At 43.2% G+C, this 20,000-nt stretch overlaps 1 protein-coding gene across 1 annotated transcript in view; it reads left to right on the top strand.

Moving 5' to 3' along the window:
• Window positions 1–20,000, top strand: part of adamts17 (ADAM metallopeptidase with thrombospondin type 1 motif, 17) — a gene marked incomplete at its 3' end in the record, with an annotated part of 224,751 nt that overhangs the window by 55,216 nt on the left and 149,535 nt on the right. The window contains exon 8 of the mRNA XM_080730035.1: window positions 18,791–18,896. Coding sequence (XP_080586161.1) covers window positions 18,791–18,896 — 106 coding nt within the window. The remainder of the gene's footprint in view (window positions 1–18,790; window positions 18,897–20,000) is intronic.

Raw genomic sequence — 20,000 nt, 5'->3', positions numbered from 1 at the left:
CACACACACGCGCGCACACACACACTCGCGCGCACGCACGCACACATACAACGCACACACACGCCTGCACGCACACTCTGCTCTGCCACAGGTACGGAGGTCTTTGTCTTGTCCAGTTAGCAGAGGAACAAACATGGCTGATATGTCCTACCTGATGCTCACTGAACCCTCTCACCATAGCCTTGTTGACCTGCTGTACAGGACTGAGGAAGGAGTGTTTCCCCCGAGTCTTGCTGTAGAGCGGGGGTCTTCAACGTTTTCAGGCCGGGGACCCCTTAGTTGCGAGAGAGATGAAGCAGGGACCCCCACAACCTGTTCATAGATTCCATGTAATTTCATTGTTTGACAGCCCAATCATCTTTGCCAAAAAATAGCCGATCTACAAGCACACAACGCCTCGCGCTGCGAGGCGTTGTGAGCTTGTAGATCGGCAATTTTTTGGCTAATGTTCCACTAGAATAGGGATGCTAGGGTTCCAGTGATTAATGTAAAAACATGATCTTATCACACAAAGATTTGGCGGCCCCCCTGTAGTAACTCTGAGGACCCCCTAGGGGTCCTGGACCCCCTGTTGAAGACCTCTGCTGTAGAGTGTAGACAAACCCCTCGCCTCGGAGCAGCAGGTTCTGACATGGCGCTGGTGTGTTTGTTCACAAAGACTGGCTCTTTGTCTCTCTCCCCTAAACCCCTGAAACACGCACGCACGCACGCACGCACGCACGCACGCACGCACGCACGCACGGGACGTGCTGGGCCCCTGATTCAGCCCGGGAAAAATAGTTGGAGAGGCCCTCATTGTGCGCTGCTGCTGCTACTCAAAGATTTGCCATTTCAGATCATGACAAGTGACAAGCCAGTGGGCCAATTACATGAGTTATATTTCGTCGTTGTCGGGTGGAAACCTTGTATGTCCAAAACTGTTTGTTTTGTATTTATCATTTTGAAAATGATTTAAACTAGTGAAAACAGACGAAAACAGCCGAGCACACGAGGCGTTGTGTGCTTGTAGATCTGCTGTTTTCACTACTTTTGTGCAACGACCTTGTATGTTGAAGCAGGGCTTTGCTTTGCGAAAAAAGGTATAAATTTGAAACAAGGTTTCTGCCCAACAGTGACGATTTACTTTGTTGGCCGCCCAGCTCCCAAAATGGAACGAAGGCCGACATTTTATTTTAAATTTTTTCCTAATGGCCGGCCTGCACATGTAGTGCATGCACACAGATACACACACAGGCAAGGTTAATGTGATAGGTTTTCATACTAATAGTGATCCGTTGTGTTTTAGCTGGGGCTTTAAGTAATGTACACGTAAAAGTGAATAGAACTGTCATCCGCTCATACATCCGTATGCATGTATATTGTGAACATGATGCTCATTTCTAGATAACGTTTAGCAAAATTTTACATTCTAATGAGGTGAAGATCAAGTAGATGACCCACTTTGACATGAACATGCTTTACTGTAATAAATAATGTATTACTGTAGCAATAATCCATCATGCAACGATGCTCTGTGCTTCCAAAGCAACACAATTTGATGCAGCATACTGCGACCGGTTGTAAGCTTTTAGATCTGCTATTTTTGGCACAGGACACTGTTGTATGACAAAGTATAAATTATAAATCAGGCGTGACCTCTGCCTGAGGCAGAGAGGGGAGTATTTTTGTTACTGTGTGTGCACACACTCATCTAAAATTGCTGATCTACAAGCTCACAACACTTATACCACGGTGCATTGTGAGCTTGTAGATTGGCTATTTCTGTTGCACGACATTACACACATTACACTAGTCTGCACAACCAATTATATAACAGGAATGTATTCCACCAATGTGTGAATCATTATTTAAATTGACTCTTTCCTCCAAGATGGACCGAGAAATATAGAGTGCTTCTTCAAAAACTAAAAGTGCATCATGCAGGCAATGATTAAGCACATCGAGCTGCACATCCGAGCTGCACAACTAGAACCAGTGCTCTCCGCCAGGTCAGGAAGGTTATTGTGGCCTCCTGGTGGCGCTATAATAGGCCAATGCGTAAAGGGTGCCATATCTTCTTCGGCCTTTCACGGCAATCGCTCGCTGCATGCATGACTTTGTTCCAAAAATGTGTTTTGCAAAGGTCGACCTGCTGGTGGCGCTATAACAGGCCAATGTGAATATGGTGGCATTTTTTCCATGACCTAGTTGGAATGTACATGCAAAGTGTCACGGAAAGCGCAAGCTGCGTTCATGATTTGAGACATTTTGTTCAAAGCGGACCTATCCTGCCAACTTTGGAAGTCAATGTTCAGGATGGAATATGAAATATCGGACAGATCCGTCTTGATCACATGACTATAGAGATACTGTGTACTGATTTGTGTGATTTTGGGATAAAATCTGAAGGAGTAATATCCAAAAATGTGTTTTACATAAGTCGGCCTCCTGGTGGCCAATCAGGAAGGTATATGAAAAATCTAAAATACCTGTTTAGTTTAATGACTATAGACATACTGTGTACCGATTTGTGTGATTTTTGGACAAAATCTGTAGGAGTACTGTCCAAAAATGTGCTTTGCACAAATCTGCCTCCTGGTGGTGCTATAACAGGCCCATGTGAGGATTTGGGGGCAGAGGTTCTGCTCTGGCAACCAGGGAGTGTGCGTGCACAGTTTCGCTGCCATCGTGCCAAAGGTGCCAGAGATTAGCTGTCCACAAACGGAAGGACACACGCGCGGACGTTTCGGCCTGACGGAGACAATAATCGTGACATGACATTTTCATCCATCCTATCCGTATGTCCCTTTTCTGATTGGACACATCATATTATACATCATCATCATCATCATAGTGTACTTAGCGTGCTACTCGAACCCACACCACACCCTGTTTCCCCATTGATGAAGTAGACTAATTGTTCAAAAGTATTCCAGACAGACCAAGCATTAAGTGCATAATACTTTTCAGAAGGTTGCCATTTCTGTATTATCATTCTTTTGATTGGTAATATTCTAATATTTTAGGGATTTTTTGATTTTCATGAGCTGTTTTGAACTTGAATACATTTTCAATTTTTGAAATACATTACAGAGCAAAATTAACTTTTACACAATATTCAATTTTTTTAGAAGGATATACGTATGTAAAGTGACTCGAGATATGTTTTTGTCACTATCTAAATAACATTGATTGATTGAAGCAGGGTTCATTTTTCATCTTGGTGTTCTCATGACATTTTGGTGGTATTTAGTGGTGTAGATCATCTAATGCCCATATGGACAGATGCGTTTTTCTCAGAAGGCAGGAAACTGTCTCAAGATGATCATTCATTGGACCACTCAATAGCACAAATCGATAGAGCTCAACAATGATTTTCCAGAAGGGAAAATGTCATTCTCAATAGAGGACTTTTATTATCAAACATGATGTCCTAACCATCCACGGTAAAGCTAAGCCCCCCCCCACACACACACACGGATAAGGAGAGAGCAAGAAAGAGAGAGAGATAGAGCTGGTTCAAAGTAATAAAGGACTTTGATTTATTAACAAATATCAAGCAGCAGACCCACTAAGGCTAGACACACAGAGCCCATATGGACTTGGTGCACCAATACTGTATATACTGTACAGTACATGTGCGAGGTCAATACTGTACAAGCACAGGAGCGTTCATTACAAAACAGTCTAAATTGTGACAGCAACAACCCACAGTAGCACTCGGCATTCGACTGTGACATAATGACCAATCTGCAAACAGGGACATCTATAGAATGATGTGGCTGTGCTGTGTGCTCATGCATTTTTCTCCTCATATCAGTTTTTTAACTTTTCCCAATGTTAAGCTGTTTATTAGCATTTCTCCACACCCACATGATATGGGATCTGTAGTGCCTGTTGTCGTCCCAAGTCCAAGTCGGTGCATAGAAAGCACTTTTCATCACTAAAACCATCATTTTCTGGGGCCATTTGTAGCCCAAGGAATGTTTTTTGTGCAAAACAAATGCTTGCAATGGATTCAGCATCATGACAAACCCCTAGACCCCTCACATCCTACTTAAATACCCAGAAAAAAAAAAATCTGGGTATTTTCCTCCTGTATAGAAAGTCGATGGGAGCCCAACTTGATTTGGCCGCTGTGGCGACCCCGAAGGTCGCCGACTCGGGCGCCCTAGCTAAATCATCAGAGCAAGCCCTGGGCTACATCTGAGCAAAATTTTGCGCTTTTAGACTAATTAGCACAAAATTACCATTCTATCTCCCTAAGGCCCCCGACTAGCATACATCCTTGTGATAATAATGACAAAGGTTCAATTCAAGGAGCAAGTCAAACTGTTGTTAAATTTGAAGTAATAAAAAATGGTTTATGGGATGAGTAGTTCCATCACTAAAACAAGTTTGTGCAGTGTTGTACGGTACCTTTTTTACATCAATCATTATCAAATGATTTATGGTGACATTTCATGTTGTTGTTGGTTGGCTTGGTTCCAGACTTAAACATCTTTATAAGGAGTTTCATAAATGTCTATAGAAGAGTATTAAATTAATGGGAAATTCATTAAAATCGAGCTGTTCAAAAAAAGTGGGCATTCAATGATGAGCTCTAGAGCAAACCTCAAACATCATTCACACATGCATTTATATGTTCTAATGGAGTGGTTCCCAATCGTTTTAGTTCGGTCCCTCCCTCGCTCCGTCTGTCTGTATGTCCGTCACGTCACGTCACACTTTTGGCCCTACTCATATCTCTGCCACTGTTGCTCCTATCCATGCCAAACTTTGCACACACACTCCTTGGCTGGCAAATCAGCCTGATTTCTCACATGGCCCTCTTCTAGCGCCACCATGAGGCCGTTTTTGTGCGCGTGCACGTGCGTGTGTGTGTGTGTGTGTGTGTGTGTGTGTGTGTGTGTGTGTGTGTGTGCCTGTGTGTGTCTATTACGATTGCCTTCTAAAGTTTGTGTATGCGACCTGATGGTCTCTTATCTTTTTTAAGGAGTCTTACTGGTTAAAATATATATAAACAAAAATCACAAAACCTCTCCCCTTTTTTGCATCTGCCACTTGAATTAAGGTGACTTGATTGATTTACATCAAGAAGGGCCTAGTCAGCTCCCTTAAAGGAGTAGTTCACCCCCAAAATGACTTTTTTTCTATTGATTAGTCACGCCATGGAGAGTAGAGTTCAATAATATTTTTTGTTTTTTGTCGCATTCCTAAGACAAAAATGTGATTTGAGTAAATTTACCCCCATTGATTCCGGATGGTGACCCGTAACGGCTTCTATAGGCAAATCCCCAATGCAACGCTTTTTTTCAAATGTTGCATGCAAATGTCAGTAGGCCTAACAAAGTTATATAAAAATGTGCATGGCAAAGAACCCGAAAACCTACTGTAGGCTACCTCTTCCATACAGAATGGCTGGAAGACTGTATATATAAACAGTATTTTGCCCACTGTTTCCCAATTGCATTTGTCTTAAACTGTATGTAACACCGGCGCTGCTATTCCAAAGCCCCCAAGATTTTCTAAGTATTTTCAGAAATGTCATAGAAACAGCTCCAGTCCGTGTAGACATGTCATAACCATCAATACACCTGTTATATCAATACGTAAGTTATCCTGGCTGAACTGCACACTAAGAGAATGATAGATATATTGTACTAAGTATTCCTGCAGTTTAACTAATACAGCTAGACCAGATGAGGTGCAATCGATCGACTCCAAGCCAGACTATCAATCATAGCAGAGTATAATAAATTACTCTCGATGTCAATTGACTGTCCTATGATGATGGACTAAACCTTTTGGAACTCACTGTACTGTACTCTCCTGTGTGGCAAAGACAGCCATCTGGCATACATGGACTAGAACGATCCTGTTTGAAATGCTGTTTGAAAATAATACAGTTCAATCCACATCTGTAAGGTTTGGAAAATAAGTTAAGACCATATAGGACACATACCGGTACCATGCAGTGTAATTAACACGTATAATGCAAGATACCCTTACTGTAGGTATGCAGTGCATGCAGTATGCAGTACTACAAAATATACATCCCTTTGTCCAGGGGTTCCCAAACATTTATTTTGTGTCAGGGCACCCTATAAATATTGTTTTAATCCGAGGCACCCCTACATTATAATTTTCACTCCCAGCATCTTAACTTTATAGAATATCGTCGTTGTCGGGTGGAAACCTTGTACCGGTATGTCCAAAACCTTTCTTTTTGTATTTATCATCTATAATATGTACTAAACTAGTGAAAACAGCAGATCTACAAGCACACAACGCCTCGCATTGTGCGACAGAGGTTTCTGCCTGACAGTGACAATATTTTAGTGATTATGTTGCGAGGAAAATGTTGAGATAATAGCCATTTTGGTTAGAACTGACTGAAAATAACTTTGTACTTCAAGTTTAAAATGATACTAAATATTTCTTCAAGTGTCCAAATAAATTCCAAACATTATCAAATGATCTCGCGGCACCCCTGGACTGCCGTTGCGGCACCCCAGGGTGCCCCGCCACCCACTTTGAAAACCCCTGCCTTTGTCGGTAGTACAAGGCGTTTCTTTTTTAATTTCTCCGATTTTCTCTGCCTGCTGGAGGTGAGCTGAGCAGAGCAGCTGTTTCCAGGCCTGCTTGCCTTTATCAGGTCCGCCTCAGCGCGGCTAATTCCCACACATTATCGCATTTTTATCAGCGTTGCACATAGCTGTGATGTCATGGAAGCCGTGACAGACAGAGACAGCGCGCGCCAGTGTGACTGCGACGCGCGGGGCAAGCTCCAGGCCATGCCTGGCCCGGTTGCTCTCTACTGTACCATAATACTCTGGACGTGCTAATCTTCCCACAGCCCGGCACAATGAGAACACTCCTGCTCTTTGTGCTAGCTGGCCCAAAGTGTGTGACCCACTTTGAGCCACACTATAATCACAGGGCTCATAAAAAAGTCCCGTTCCACCCCTTCTTTCTCTCTCTCTCTCTCTCTCTCTCTCTCTCTCTCTCTCTCTCTCTCTCTCTTCCCTTCCTCTATCTACTTCTGCACCTTTCCCCTCTTTGTCCCCCGGCCTGCCCCGAGTCAGCGTTTTCTCCCCCCCCCCCCAAACAAATGTTTGGATTTAGTTTTTGCGGGGATTTGGTATTTCTATTGCCTGCCCAGACATAACTTTCACGGCCCCCAGGTTAAAGGGAGGGGAACGGGGAGGCGACGGTTGGTTTGTTCTATTCTTTATTTTCTTATTGGCTGCTATCAAAGCAGCCCGGGACCCCCCAGCAGCCTCTCCCGGCGGAGCTTGACTGGAACGGGAGAGGGAGAACAAAACACAAGGTGGATGAAAGCAAATGCGAGATATATGAGAATGATGAGAGCGTGAGAGACGGATAAAGCTGAGAGAAAGAGAGAGAGAGAGAGAGAGAGAGGCAGGGGTGGTGGAATGGGTGTGTGAGTTAGTTGGAGGGGGGCAGTTTAAAGTAATATCCTGGTAGTAGTGGTATCCTATTTCCTGTGTTTGGTTTACTGGCCCAGAGATGTGAGGGGGGAATGTGTATGTACTGGTGGAAGCTGTTGACTCGTTGTCAGGGGTGATGAGCTGCGTGGGAGGAGGTGACACCACGGCAATCAGCTGATTCACACTTAACCGGGGAAGAGTGTGTGTGTGTGTGAGTGTGTGTGTGTGCGTCTGTGTACGTTGGAAGTGTGTTTGGAGAAGGCCGGGGAAATCAAAGGACGGGAGTTGTTTGTGTGCGTGCGTGCGTGCGTGCGTGCGTGCGTGCGTGCGTGTGTGCGTGCGTGCGTGTGTTTCATGGGTGCATGTATGGAGGGGTTGGGGTCATAGTCAGGGCATGTGGGGTCAGTCCAGGATACACAAATGTGTGTGTGCATGCGTGCGTATGTGTGTGTTTGTGTGTGTGTGTGTGTGTGTGTGTGTGTTTATGCCACCGTGCTCGCTCGTTGCGTATGTTCGCGCACATCAGGCTTTGAACAAAGCGGCTCCTCCGGTCCGGCCGACAGGGGCGTCACAAGGGGGGTGAAAGTGGGACTGAGTTACCAGGGCCCAAGGTGGAGGGGCCCTATAGTAACTTTAGCTACGGTGCCGCGCTGTGAGCTTGTAGATCTGCTATTTTTGAAAAAGTCGTGAAAATGTGTGAACATCTTTGAATATATGTATTTATTAAGCAAACATTTGTAACTCGAATTTTGCTTCTGGGGGGGTCCCTGGAACTAAATATTTTGAGATGGGGGGTCCTTGGCCAAATACATATCATCTTGGGGGTCCTTGACATGAAAAAGTTTGAGCACCACTGACATGGAGACATATAGGTTTCTTGCACACATTTTCACGATTTTTCAAAAATAGCAGATCTACAGGCTCGCAGCGCGGCACTCGGTGCCGCGCTGTGAGCTTGTAGATCTGCTATTTTTCAATTGTTAACATTCATGGGGGGCCCGCAGTGAATCCTTGTACCCAGGGCCCAGAGCTTGGTGTGACGCCCCTGCTAGCCGGCCTCGGGCCCTAGCTGGCCCCGCTTATAAACAGGGGGAGTGCTTGTGAGTTTAGAGCCCTGATGAGGCTTTGCCCACTCTTTTGAGGCTGTCTGACTGGATGTAGCCACCAGCGCGGTGAGCGGCCCACATCCCTGTTTGATCAGCCAGCTAGCCCACTAACGCTGAGTCAAATCTGTGCGCTGATAAACGCTGAGCTGTGGATCATGGCCCTTTTGTCGGGGGGCTTTAGCTTCAGAAGTGCTGGCTTCGACGGATCTTTGAAGCCGCGAAAAAAGAAAAAGAAAACTCTCATCCGTGCATTACCTCACTGTGCCCGCTACTTATCGCCAGTGACATTTGTTTTCAGACGGGTGACTACCGCTGAGTTTACGCCGGGTCCAATATGGTAATTGGAGGTTTTTGTGTTACCTTTGACTGAATAGTACCGGATAGCTTTCGTTTATTATTGCATTGATCGGCTACGTACTTGGCCGGGGTCTTCAGGGTGTTTTGAGGTCAGTTACAGTAAGTCAGCTGGCTTCCCTAGCTACAATAGCAGGAACCACTGGCACAGGGCATCAACACGACCACAATGTTCTGAGATTGAAACAAAAGTCTGTCAAGACAGAAACCCAGGCGGTTCTTCAGCCAAGCGCTCTCTTTTCGTCTTAACACTCATTAAGTCTGCCCATTACACATCGCTCCCCTGTGTACTTTCTCATTACCGCGGGTTTCCCCTTCTAAACTAATAAGCAGCCCATGTAAACAGCAGTTTAAATACCATCTCAGAGCATGTGAAAAACACACACAAAAGTGTACCTTTGCTGCCGTTTTTTTATTTGCGTGAATCCGTCAAGGATTCTTTCCTATAATCCTGGCAGATGATAGACATTATACACTCATAATTGCAGCCTCTGACTAAGCATGCGTGGTTGTAAAACACTGTTGAACCGTCGAACATATAAGAATGCAGGCCAACATCTGTTTTCATCAGCCCCAAAATGTTTCCAGCGAAAGAGGGGCTTTGCCTCAGCCCCATCCAATCCCCAGCCGCCATGTTTGGATCTTTGCTAAACGGATCCATACTGCACGATATTGAGATGATGAGACGTGCACTAAGCAGCAAAAGAGCTCTGAAAGGGATCTCTGTAGGAAAAGAAAAATGTATTTGCAGAGAGGTTATGTAGTGATATTGTAACCGTACTGTAACTGATAAGTCATCTGTATGGACTGGAAGCACACATAAGCCCTAAACTGACATGAAGTTTTGCTCTGATTTGTTGACACTGTCATCAGAGTCCATGAGATGTTGGTGGAGATCCTGTCTGTGGTGGAATATAGATCAATCAATAATCATGAGAAACAGAGGAGACAAGACGATTATATTAGGTGGTGGTGGTGGTCAAGTTTATGTAACATGATATCATGGACAGAAGTACGATTAACACTCTGGGCAGTGGTAAAGTAGTTCTGCCAAGAAGAATGGTCAGACACTAGAGTTATACTGTGTGGCTTCAATGCCTCTGGAACGAGCTGTACCATAACAAGATAGGCTTTACCAAAACAATAGTTACTGAGGCCCACTGAAGGCCTCTCTACTCCTAACTATCAGGTATTAGTATCATCATAAAGACCTAGATATTAATATAATCAATGAACACATGATCTACCCTATAACGTCACACATAATCAATCATGATAAACTCTAATCTACGACACTGTCCATCTACAACGGCAGACCATATCGCATGCTCTCTCATTTTAGATTTGAGCTACAGTATATATAGCACATTGATTGGCTATTCAAAAATAGCAGATATACAAGCTATCTGCTATTTTTTTAATAATCCTAAAAATGCGTGCAAATCTTTGAACATATCGTCGTTGTCGGGTGGAAACCTCGTATCTCTGAGTTTAAAATGTGTACGTTCTTTCGCGAAGTAAAGCCCTGCTTCGTCAAGGCCGTCGCACAAAAGTAGTGAAAGCAGCAGATCTACAAGCACACAACGCCTCGCGTCGCACAAAAGTAGTGAAAACAGCAGATCTACAAGCACACAACGCCTCGCGGTGCGAGGCGTTGTGTGCTTGTAGATCAGCTGTTTTCACTAGTTTAAATCATTTTTAAAATGATAAATGCCAAACGAACGGTTTTCGGTGCCGCGCTGTGCTATTTTTCACTGGTTAAAGCGTTCAATAATTCTAGGCCTAAATTGCTCTCTAGTTCTCTCTCTCTCTCTCTCTCGCTCACTCTCGCCCGCTCTCTGCCCACTCTCTCTTTCATTGTGTTTGTCTTAGCATATTGCGTCTCCCCCTCCGTCCACTATAGTGCTGTGTGTCGGGCTGACAGAGGCTGCACAAGGCCTGAGGTGTGAGTGGAATAAGAAATGACAAGTGAAAGTCACTGTGAAACAGAAGCACTGAATGGAAAGCTCAGTTTAAAACAGAGTATTAAAAGACTGGAGCCTCGGGTGCAATCAGAGAGGGAGACATGGAAAGTGGAATAGAATGACTGTCTTTACTGTGCACATCTAATACATACAATTCAGCAAACACAAAGTGGTGGCAATTCTCAAACAGAATGTTTAGCTCCATTCTCTCACAACACCTCTCACAAACATAGCCACCACGTCAAACAAGCGTGAAAAATTTGCACTGTCCACATTTTAAACATGCCACTCTTTGAACCGCATTTATTTCAATTTAACAAAGTTTCGCCTTTCGCCTCACGCAGAGTAGCCAGTCCTGAAGGAGTATCTTGACAGTGCTCATAAACTGGTCACCAGAGTATCAAGTTACAGAGGAGGGGGGAGGGGGGAGGGGAGCTGAGCGGAGGAGAGAGAGAGAGAGAGAGAGAGAGAAAGAAAGACGGGGAAGGGCCCGGGGAGCTGAGCGTCCGTATACACCACGTCATCGCATCACCAATACCTTTCACAAAACTTTTTTTTTTTTTCAAAAAACTTTTTTTTTTTCAAAAAACTTTTTTTTTTCGAAAAACTTTTTTTTTTTCAAAAAACTTTTTTTTTTTTTTCAAAAAACTTTTTTTTTTCAAAAACTGAACTCTAGACTTTTGCGGCCCGAAGGGCCACAAACTTCTAGTACTGTACAATGTGGAGTGCAGACATGTTCGCACAAACACGCACGCACCAAACTAACTACCGGTACGTGACTTGAACAATGTTGCTAAAATTAACATATCTGAGAGGTAATATAATTTTTATATACACAGATTTAGTAACTAGTAAGACGCCTCAGGGCGACATGCGAGCGATGCGACCTCGCCCTAAAGGGCCATCTGGCCAGTGATGTATATCGGACCAGTTACCCATATATGGAGACCCCTGGTACCCATATATGGAGATCCATGTACTGTATATGGAGATATGCTGTGAGAGCCCAAACATGCTTAATCAGTTATTCGTTAAGTGAAAGTCCTATGATGTCTATGACATACATGGAGATCCCTGTCTGTAGAACCAGCCGTTATTGTGGGTACTGTATATGGGCATTCCCATATGAAGTCCTGTTAGATATGGGCTTAATATTGATAACTTCAGGGAACTCCATATATGGGCATAAAAGGGATTCTGTGTGACATCACAGTGAAGCCAAAGCGTGATGTCAGAGAGCGGCAATCCCATTCTGTTAAGAGTGCTTCCTCTGACATCACAGTGACGTCAGAGCATGATGTCAGAGCGATAAACCCATAGAATCACAGTATCAGGCGTGACAGAGATACATACATACGTCGCAATATAAAAGACATTTTCATGGTGACTTCCTGGTTTTCACAGTGTGGGGAGACGGGCCGGCGACAGGCGGCACAGTAAAGTACAGTAGAGGCACGCTGTGACGTCATCAACAATATTAGCCAAACCTGATATCCTGCTTAAAGAGCCAATTAAGTATGAAATCGGTAAAGCTCTTAAATAATATTTAACTTAGCCATACAGGAGAGATCCGAAGATGACAGAATATTTATGCTCTATCCCGATGGCTACAGGTTCTCCGTAATCAACACTGTGTGGTTGTTATTACCAGTCAGGGTATGACTTGAAATGCAAGTGTCACGATTTTTCGCGTTTCTGCTGGCACTGCACTCGAAGCGAGTCACTTAGCACACGAGGTGCAAAGAGAGAGAGAGACAGAGAAAAAGAGATGCATTTATCTCTGTATATATATATAGCCCACCTACTTTCTACCTACCTACCAATGTCTTCAAATAGCCTACCTCAGGGGTCTTCAACGTTTTCAGGGCAAGGACACCTTAGTTGAGAGAGAGAGAGAGATGAAGCAGGGACCCCCACAACCTTTTCATAGATTCCATTTAGTTTAATTGTTTGACAGCACAATCATCAGTGTATTTTAGATTCATGTCAATTTGTGTTCACATATTTAACCACTTGAACCGTCAATACTTAATAAACTTGACCTTTCACTCTGTACTTAGTTTGCTCTTTTTCCCCTCTACACCAAACCTCTTTTCTGAAAATAGCCGATCTACAAGCTCACAACGCCTCGCAGCGCGAGGCGTTGAGAGCTTGTTGATCGGCTATTTTTGGCTAAAGTTCTCAGAATATGGACACTAGGGTTCAAGTGGTTAACATAAAAAGGGAGATCACTCAAAGATTTGGAGGACCCCCTAGGGGTCACGGACCCCCTGTTGAAGACCCCTGGACTACCTGTATTGTTCCATAGACTAATGGGGCTTCCAGAACACACAGCACTGAGCAAGTTTCCGCACCCCTCATGCTTTAATACAACAAAAGCAGCCTAACTGAGAATGAGCATGTGATTATTAATCTGATGTGCCATGGCATCAAAGATGTCTCTTGGGCACGAGGAGAGTATGGTAATTCTGACACAGCAACATGGCCACTGCGTTCGTTTGTAAGCAGAGACCTTTTGTTCCCCTGTGTCTCCTGATGATATCACTTTATTTATGCTGCTTGCATTATGCTGGAATGAAGTTTTCCTAGATGTTTTCGGGCGGCCGAGCGTCTAGTCGGCGACCTGGCCAACTCGGGAACGATGTAAATAGGGCATGAATGCCCCGCCCTTTAATGCAAACCCCATTATACCTGTTGTCATACGACCTGTGTTGACCATCTGTTTGCCTCTGTCCATTTATGCCCATATGGAGATATCAGTCTGTCTGCGTCCATGTTATGCCCATATGGAGATCTCTGCCCTTTGGGCGGCCAAGCGTCTAGTCGGGTGCAGGCCTACTCGGGAACGATGTAAATAGGGAATGAATGCCCCAACCTTTAATGCAAACACCATTATAACTGTTGTCATAGGACCCGTTTTGACCATCTGTTTGCCTGTGTCCATTTATGCCCATATATGGAGATATCATGCCCATATATGGAGATATCTGTATGTCTGCATCCATTTTATGCCCATATATGGAGATCTCCCCATTTTTGTTGACTCATTTGGCGTACTTTTATTTGGCGAGTCTTTTTATCAAGTGATGTCACAATGAGTCAGCGCTTGCGCCGGTTTCCTCCGAAACAGCCTGATCAATCAGCTCCGCATACGGTGATTCCGAACGTTTCGCGCCGGTTCGGGAAAACCGTGCACCATGTCGGGTCGAGGCCAGGCACGGCACTCCGTGCCGCGGCGGGGAACGCGCGGTGTTCTGAAGCCGGTGGGACGAACGGTTCTCGAGATACGCGGATTACATACATACAGTACATACATACATGCATAGTACAGTACATACTCACAGAGATTTGTCGCATTTATTGTAAGATTTGCGCTATGATGAAGGTGCTGCTTCTTAAAGGCAATGGCAGCCGACACTCTGATTGGTTTAATTAATATAACACCCAAATCACACCCACGACTAACTCAGAGACTTAACACCACCCATATGCCTGGCTGGGCACAAACATCGTAATGGAAAAGTTTTGGAATTGATCAAGGGTCCTGGAAGGTCCTGGAAAAAATTGATATGCATTGTCTTTGGTTATTGGTTATTGTGTTAATACCTCTGAAATGACAAATTCAACATTGGCCAAATTGTCAAATATTAGAGTCAGAAATTGTGAAAATAGCAGATCTACGGCTATTTTCACAATAGAACCGTGTTATACAAAATTCCTCAAATCTTAGTGCTCGTCATGGTGGGGGGTCCCCAGTTCAAATATGATTATTTCGGATGGTCACGGCCTGAAAAGGTTGAGAACCACGGGCATACACTACCTGTCTTTGTGCATTGTGCATAGGAGTAAGCGACTCGTTATTGAGCTGAATTATTGTTATATAGTCCTGGAAATCGGATTAAATATTCTGGAAAGGTTTTGGAAAAGTTTTGGAAATTAATTGGTAAAAATGTGTGGGAACCCTGTACTATTCTTGGCCTCTTAGAGAACTGAGTACAGTATCTTATCTCTTATTAGAGAAGTCAGTAGGGCAGCTATGTTATCTCGTGTGTTTGACCATATTTTGTTTTTACAAAACCTCACAGCATAATGGCAAGTTGGCAACCCTTTAACACAGAAATGTGTGTGCACTCATTCTCTCACTCTCTCCCACACACACGCGCGTGCCACGAATGCATGTGCGCGTGAAGTCCTCCCCAACGTGACCTCCTCTATGGTCACATTATCAGTGTGAATGCTTGTTCCAATTACGCTTGAAGTTTGTATAATGTATCGCTCCACTTTATCTAATAGCCTAAGACCGAGGAACGGCCCTCCCTTGGCCGTTATTCTTCCCTTCTTTTACTTATGTTGTATCGTAACAACCTTTGCTTGGTTAGCCAATCTCTAAGCATTCAATCACCTTGTGCGCCAATTAAACGAGAATGTTCTGCGTTGGCTGATGAAGCCAAAATGTGATCTCCCTGCTATTTGCACACACACACAAAAAAATAAGGAAAAAAGAAAAAGGAATAATTCCCATCTGGGCCTGATTGCCGTATCCTTGTCAATGATTTAATTTATGCCTGTCTGGATTCAAATGAGCTTCGCTGGCCAAACGCCAGAGGCAGACACAAAGCAGGTGTGTGTGTGTGTGCCGACACATGGAGAGCGGTACAGTAACACACACTCACAGTGATGTCAGCATGCTTGGCCGACTGGCTGATTGATTGTTTTTTAAACATTTTCGGACACTCTTGTATTACTGTAAGATAATCCACCCAGTAAACCTGTTTTTATATACGTCTGGATGCCAGCAATATCACACTGGCTGTGCGTGTCCACTCGAGCCCTAAGCTGAGGCAGCTTCATTCAGGTTTTCAGACATCTTGAAGTTAAAGTGCCATTGTTGTTCAATCGAATGGCTGAGTCAGAGAGGAATAGCATTCACGTTTACACATATCGTCGCTGTCGGGCAGAAACCTCGTATCTCCAAGTTTCAAATTTGTATGTTTTTTTTCGCAAAGTAAAGCCCTGCTTCATCATACAAGACCGTTGCACAAAGGTAGTGAAAACAGCAGATCTACAAGCACACAACGCCTCGCGGTGCGAGGCGTTGTGTGCTTGTAGATCGGCTGTTTTCACTAGTTTAAATCATTTTTAAAATGATAAATACAATGGACATACAAGTTTTCCACCCGACAACGACGATATGTTATTTCTGTTGTCCACTACTACTACTACACTCATAATCATAATTTTGAACTCCAAACGCCAGCCTAAAAACCCTCCTATAGGTGCTCCACTCGTCTGTGCCAACTTTCCCTATTCATTCTCTGCGGAGCAGCTCCAGACGTCACGGGTTGGAGTCTTAGTTCTCGGGTTTCTGACTTTGACAGGGAGAATTGTTCCTATTCATGAATATGTTTGACTGAGTCATGACCATAGCAATAACGTGTGTATTCTTACATTGAATGACAGTTCTGTCTCAGTGTCTATGCTGCCGAATGTCTTGTATCTAAAACATTGTTCTCTCTGAAGCTCAACTAAATGAACCCACGAGAGTCTCCAATCATAATAGTCTCTAAGACAATTAACCTTCTTTTATTAATGACGTTGATAAGTATCTGTTAGATATGAATTATGTATCATAATTTTATGATTTGTGTATGAGGCCCATATGACCATATAAGGATATATTATGAACTGAACTTAGAGTATAGGAGACCACATTTTGGTCGGATACTGTAAGCTCAGGCTAATAGATTACAGGTCATAGTAACTTTGGTTGCCCTGACTATGAAATCATGTTTTGGTTTATACTGTATGTCACTAGTGGAAAGTTACCAACACTACGTGTCACTGTCTTCCTTGTTATGATCTGGGAACAAATGAATGAGTCCCACGAAGATCTTACTGTCATAACTGTACTCTTTATATACTGAATGTTAACTTCCATTTGGGAAGAGAGAGATTTAGAAAGCTACCACTATGGTATGCTCACTGTCTGTCTTCCTTGTCTGACTCTCTTCAAATACAGCAATCTAAGATATACGTCCTTTGGCTCGTCTCTCTTATTTTGGTTATGGAATCTATCCATATTCCATACTTATTTAACTTTTATTCATAATTTATTTAACAGTATCTATACATGCAATCAAACAGCAAGTTTCTTCCTTGCATTAAAACCCATTTAGAATGGGTACACAGTATTGTGTATTATTATTTTATGCTTTAACTATTGAAAAATCGGGAAATTAGAATTTTTTACTATAAGTGTCTTTTGAATCCTTCTAAGGTTTTTTTTAAAAACCTATGTTTCTATGTCAGCAATCTGGCCAGCCATCGTCAAAGAAAAGGTTCTTTTCACATAACTGGAGCTCAGTTAGTCTGTTCTTGAGAGACTACTATGTCAGTGGTTCTCAAACCTTTTCATGTGAAGGACCCCCAAAATGATATTTATTTGGCTACAGACCCCTATCTCAAAATATTTAGTTCCAGGGACCACCCAGAAGCAAAATTTGAGTTACAAATATTCGCTTAAAATATATTCAAAGATTTGCAAATATTTTCACGACTTTTTCAAAAATAGCAGATCTACAAGCTCGAAGCGCGGCACTCGGTGCCGCGCTGTGAGCTTGTATATCTGCTATTTTTCAATAGTTAAAGTGTTAAATAATGTTAGGCCTAAATGGGTTCAAGGAAAGTGAGGCTGTTCCAGGAAGTTAGCAGTCAATGAATTGGGTCAGTAAGGCAAATTCCTGAAGAGTAAGTAGTTTGGAGTAAAAAACAAAAACACAACAACATGCCTGAATGGAGTCATTCTCCAGTCTATTGAACTGACATTGGGTTGACCTTTAGAGTCTTGTTCTGGATTTCTAATGTGTTTTAAGTGGACAGGTGTTCAGGGAGCACCGAAGACTATGGTAGCAGGGCCATATTCACCGCTACACATTACCAGTACTATACTGATATAATGTCCATGCACAATTATTAATTCCTTGTTGTAATGATTTTGGGGATCTTTTAGTCTGCTGCAGTGGTACTGTACTTTTTTTTTTTTTAATTTTGAGGTCGTGGGGTGCCTGGTGGCCTATACCATATAGGCATTACCATTTCGGCATCAACGCCTGTCGGCGTCGCCGGTTCGATTCCCGATCTGGGCGACCTTTGTCTCTCCCCCATTTCCTGTCAGTCTACTGTCCTATCCAATAAAGGCAAAAAGCCCCAAAACAAATCTTTAATTTTTTTTTTTTTTTTGGTCGTTTCACTTTACTTGAGTATTTCCAATTTCCAATGCTTCTACCTCTACTCCACTCGGATCTCGGATCCAAACATTGTACTTTTACTCCACTACAATTATTTGAAAACTTTAGCTACTAGTTACTTTGTAGATTTCGATTATTATTACAAAACATACATCAACCATTTCAGCCCCTATATACATTTTGGCCATTTGAAAATAGCCGATCTACAAGCTCACAATGCGTAGCTGTGCGACACATTGTGAGCATACATAGATTTCAAAAGGTGAAATGGGACATTCTGCATAATGAGTACTTTTACTTTTGATACTTTAAGTACATTTTCATGCCAATACTTTTGCACTTTTGCACGCGTGCCCAGGGGCCCCTGGGCATCAAGGGCCCTAAAAAAAATCAGAATGAAATAAATGATGTCCACCACCCCCTGAAACAAATGCTGTGAGAATGCTGCTGAAAAGTGCTGATTGGGTGTTAAGTACAATGTATTTCATGAAAGTCAAGTCAACTGATTAAAACTCCGCCGGGCCACACTGAGCCAACTGCTGCTGCAGATGTTATGTTGGACCTACATGCCTACATATGCCTACAAAAATGTTTTGCACGCACACGGGGCCCCTTGGCGCTTCAGTGCCCAGGGGCCCTTTGAGATGTTAATCCAGCCCTGCCTCATACGGTCCCATCTCTTTCAGGTATTGCCTATCTTGGAGGTGTGTGCAGTGCCAAGAGGAAGTGTGTGTTAGCAGAGGACAATGGACTCAACCTGGCCTTCACCATTGCTCATGAACTGGGACACAAGTATGATACCTGCTTACTCTGTCTCTTCATTGCCAATTGTTTTATAACATTGTTATATTGTACAATTGCTTTTTGTTACGTATTTATTCATACTTTTGTAATACCTTTTTTGTGTGTGTGTGAGTGGTAGGGCATTCACGAATAGTGATTTTTAGTATACGAATTATTCGACCTCAAAGTATTCAAATAGTCGAATATTCGACAGGACTGGCCAAACTGTCAAATATTAAGTACAAGAGGTGAACATTGTGAAAATAGCCGATCTACATGCTCACAACGCCTCGCAACGCGAGGCGTTGTGAGCATGTAGATCTGCTATTTTCACAATATTTATCTGCGGAACCGCGTCTGTTCTCGTTAGCTCAATTGTAAATGTACGGCCTTCACTGTACAATGACTTTTTACAGAATTATGATAAAAGTTGCTTGCAACACTTTTGCACGTTGGTGGCCTTCGTAGCAGTGTAGGAGCTTAAAGTATTTTCAATTTCAGCCAGAAAGCAAACAATGGTTCTATTTACTCTCAGTCGTGTTTTGCTGCTCCATGCTAATTATGCTACGGCATCGTGGACAATTTTAGCCCTCTTGGCACGCCTGACTGCAGAAGCTCATATAAGAAAATCTCGCAGCCTTTCACGCTAGAGGCAACGGACTGATCCTTATACTTGCACAGCTCTGTGCTTGAGAGCGATAAACCAATTGCATTTGTTGGTATAAAAATGTTAATGCTACTTTAACCCATTTAGGCCTTTAATTATTGAATGCTTTAACCAGTGAAAAATAGCAGATATACAAGCTCACAGCGCGGCACCGAGTGCCGCGCTGCGAGCTTGTAGATCTGCTATTTTTGAAAAAGTCGTGAAAATGTGTGCAAATCTTTGAATATAATGTATTTTCAAAGCGAACGTTTGTAACTCGAATTTTGCTTCTTGGTGGTCCCTGGAAGTTGGAACTAGATATTTTGAGATGCGGGTCCGTGGCCAAATAAATATCATTTTGGGGGTCCTTCACATGAAAAGGTTTGAGAACCACTGACATAGTAGTCTCTCAAGAACAGACCAACTGAGCTCCATTTAAGTGAAAAGGACCTTTTCTTTGACGATGG

This window comes from Nannobrachium achirus, assembly GCF_963921795.1.
Source record: "Nannobrachium achirus genome assembly, chromosome: 7".
NCBI lineage: Eukaryota > Metazoa > Chordata > Actinopteri > Myctophiformes > Myctophidae > Nannobrachium > Nannobrachium achirus.
This window is presented reverse-complemented; position numbering and strand designations above follow the sequence as displayed.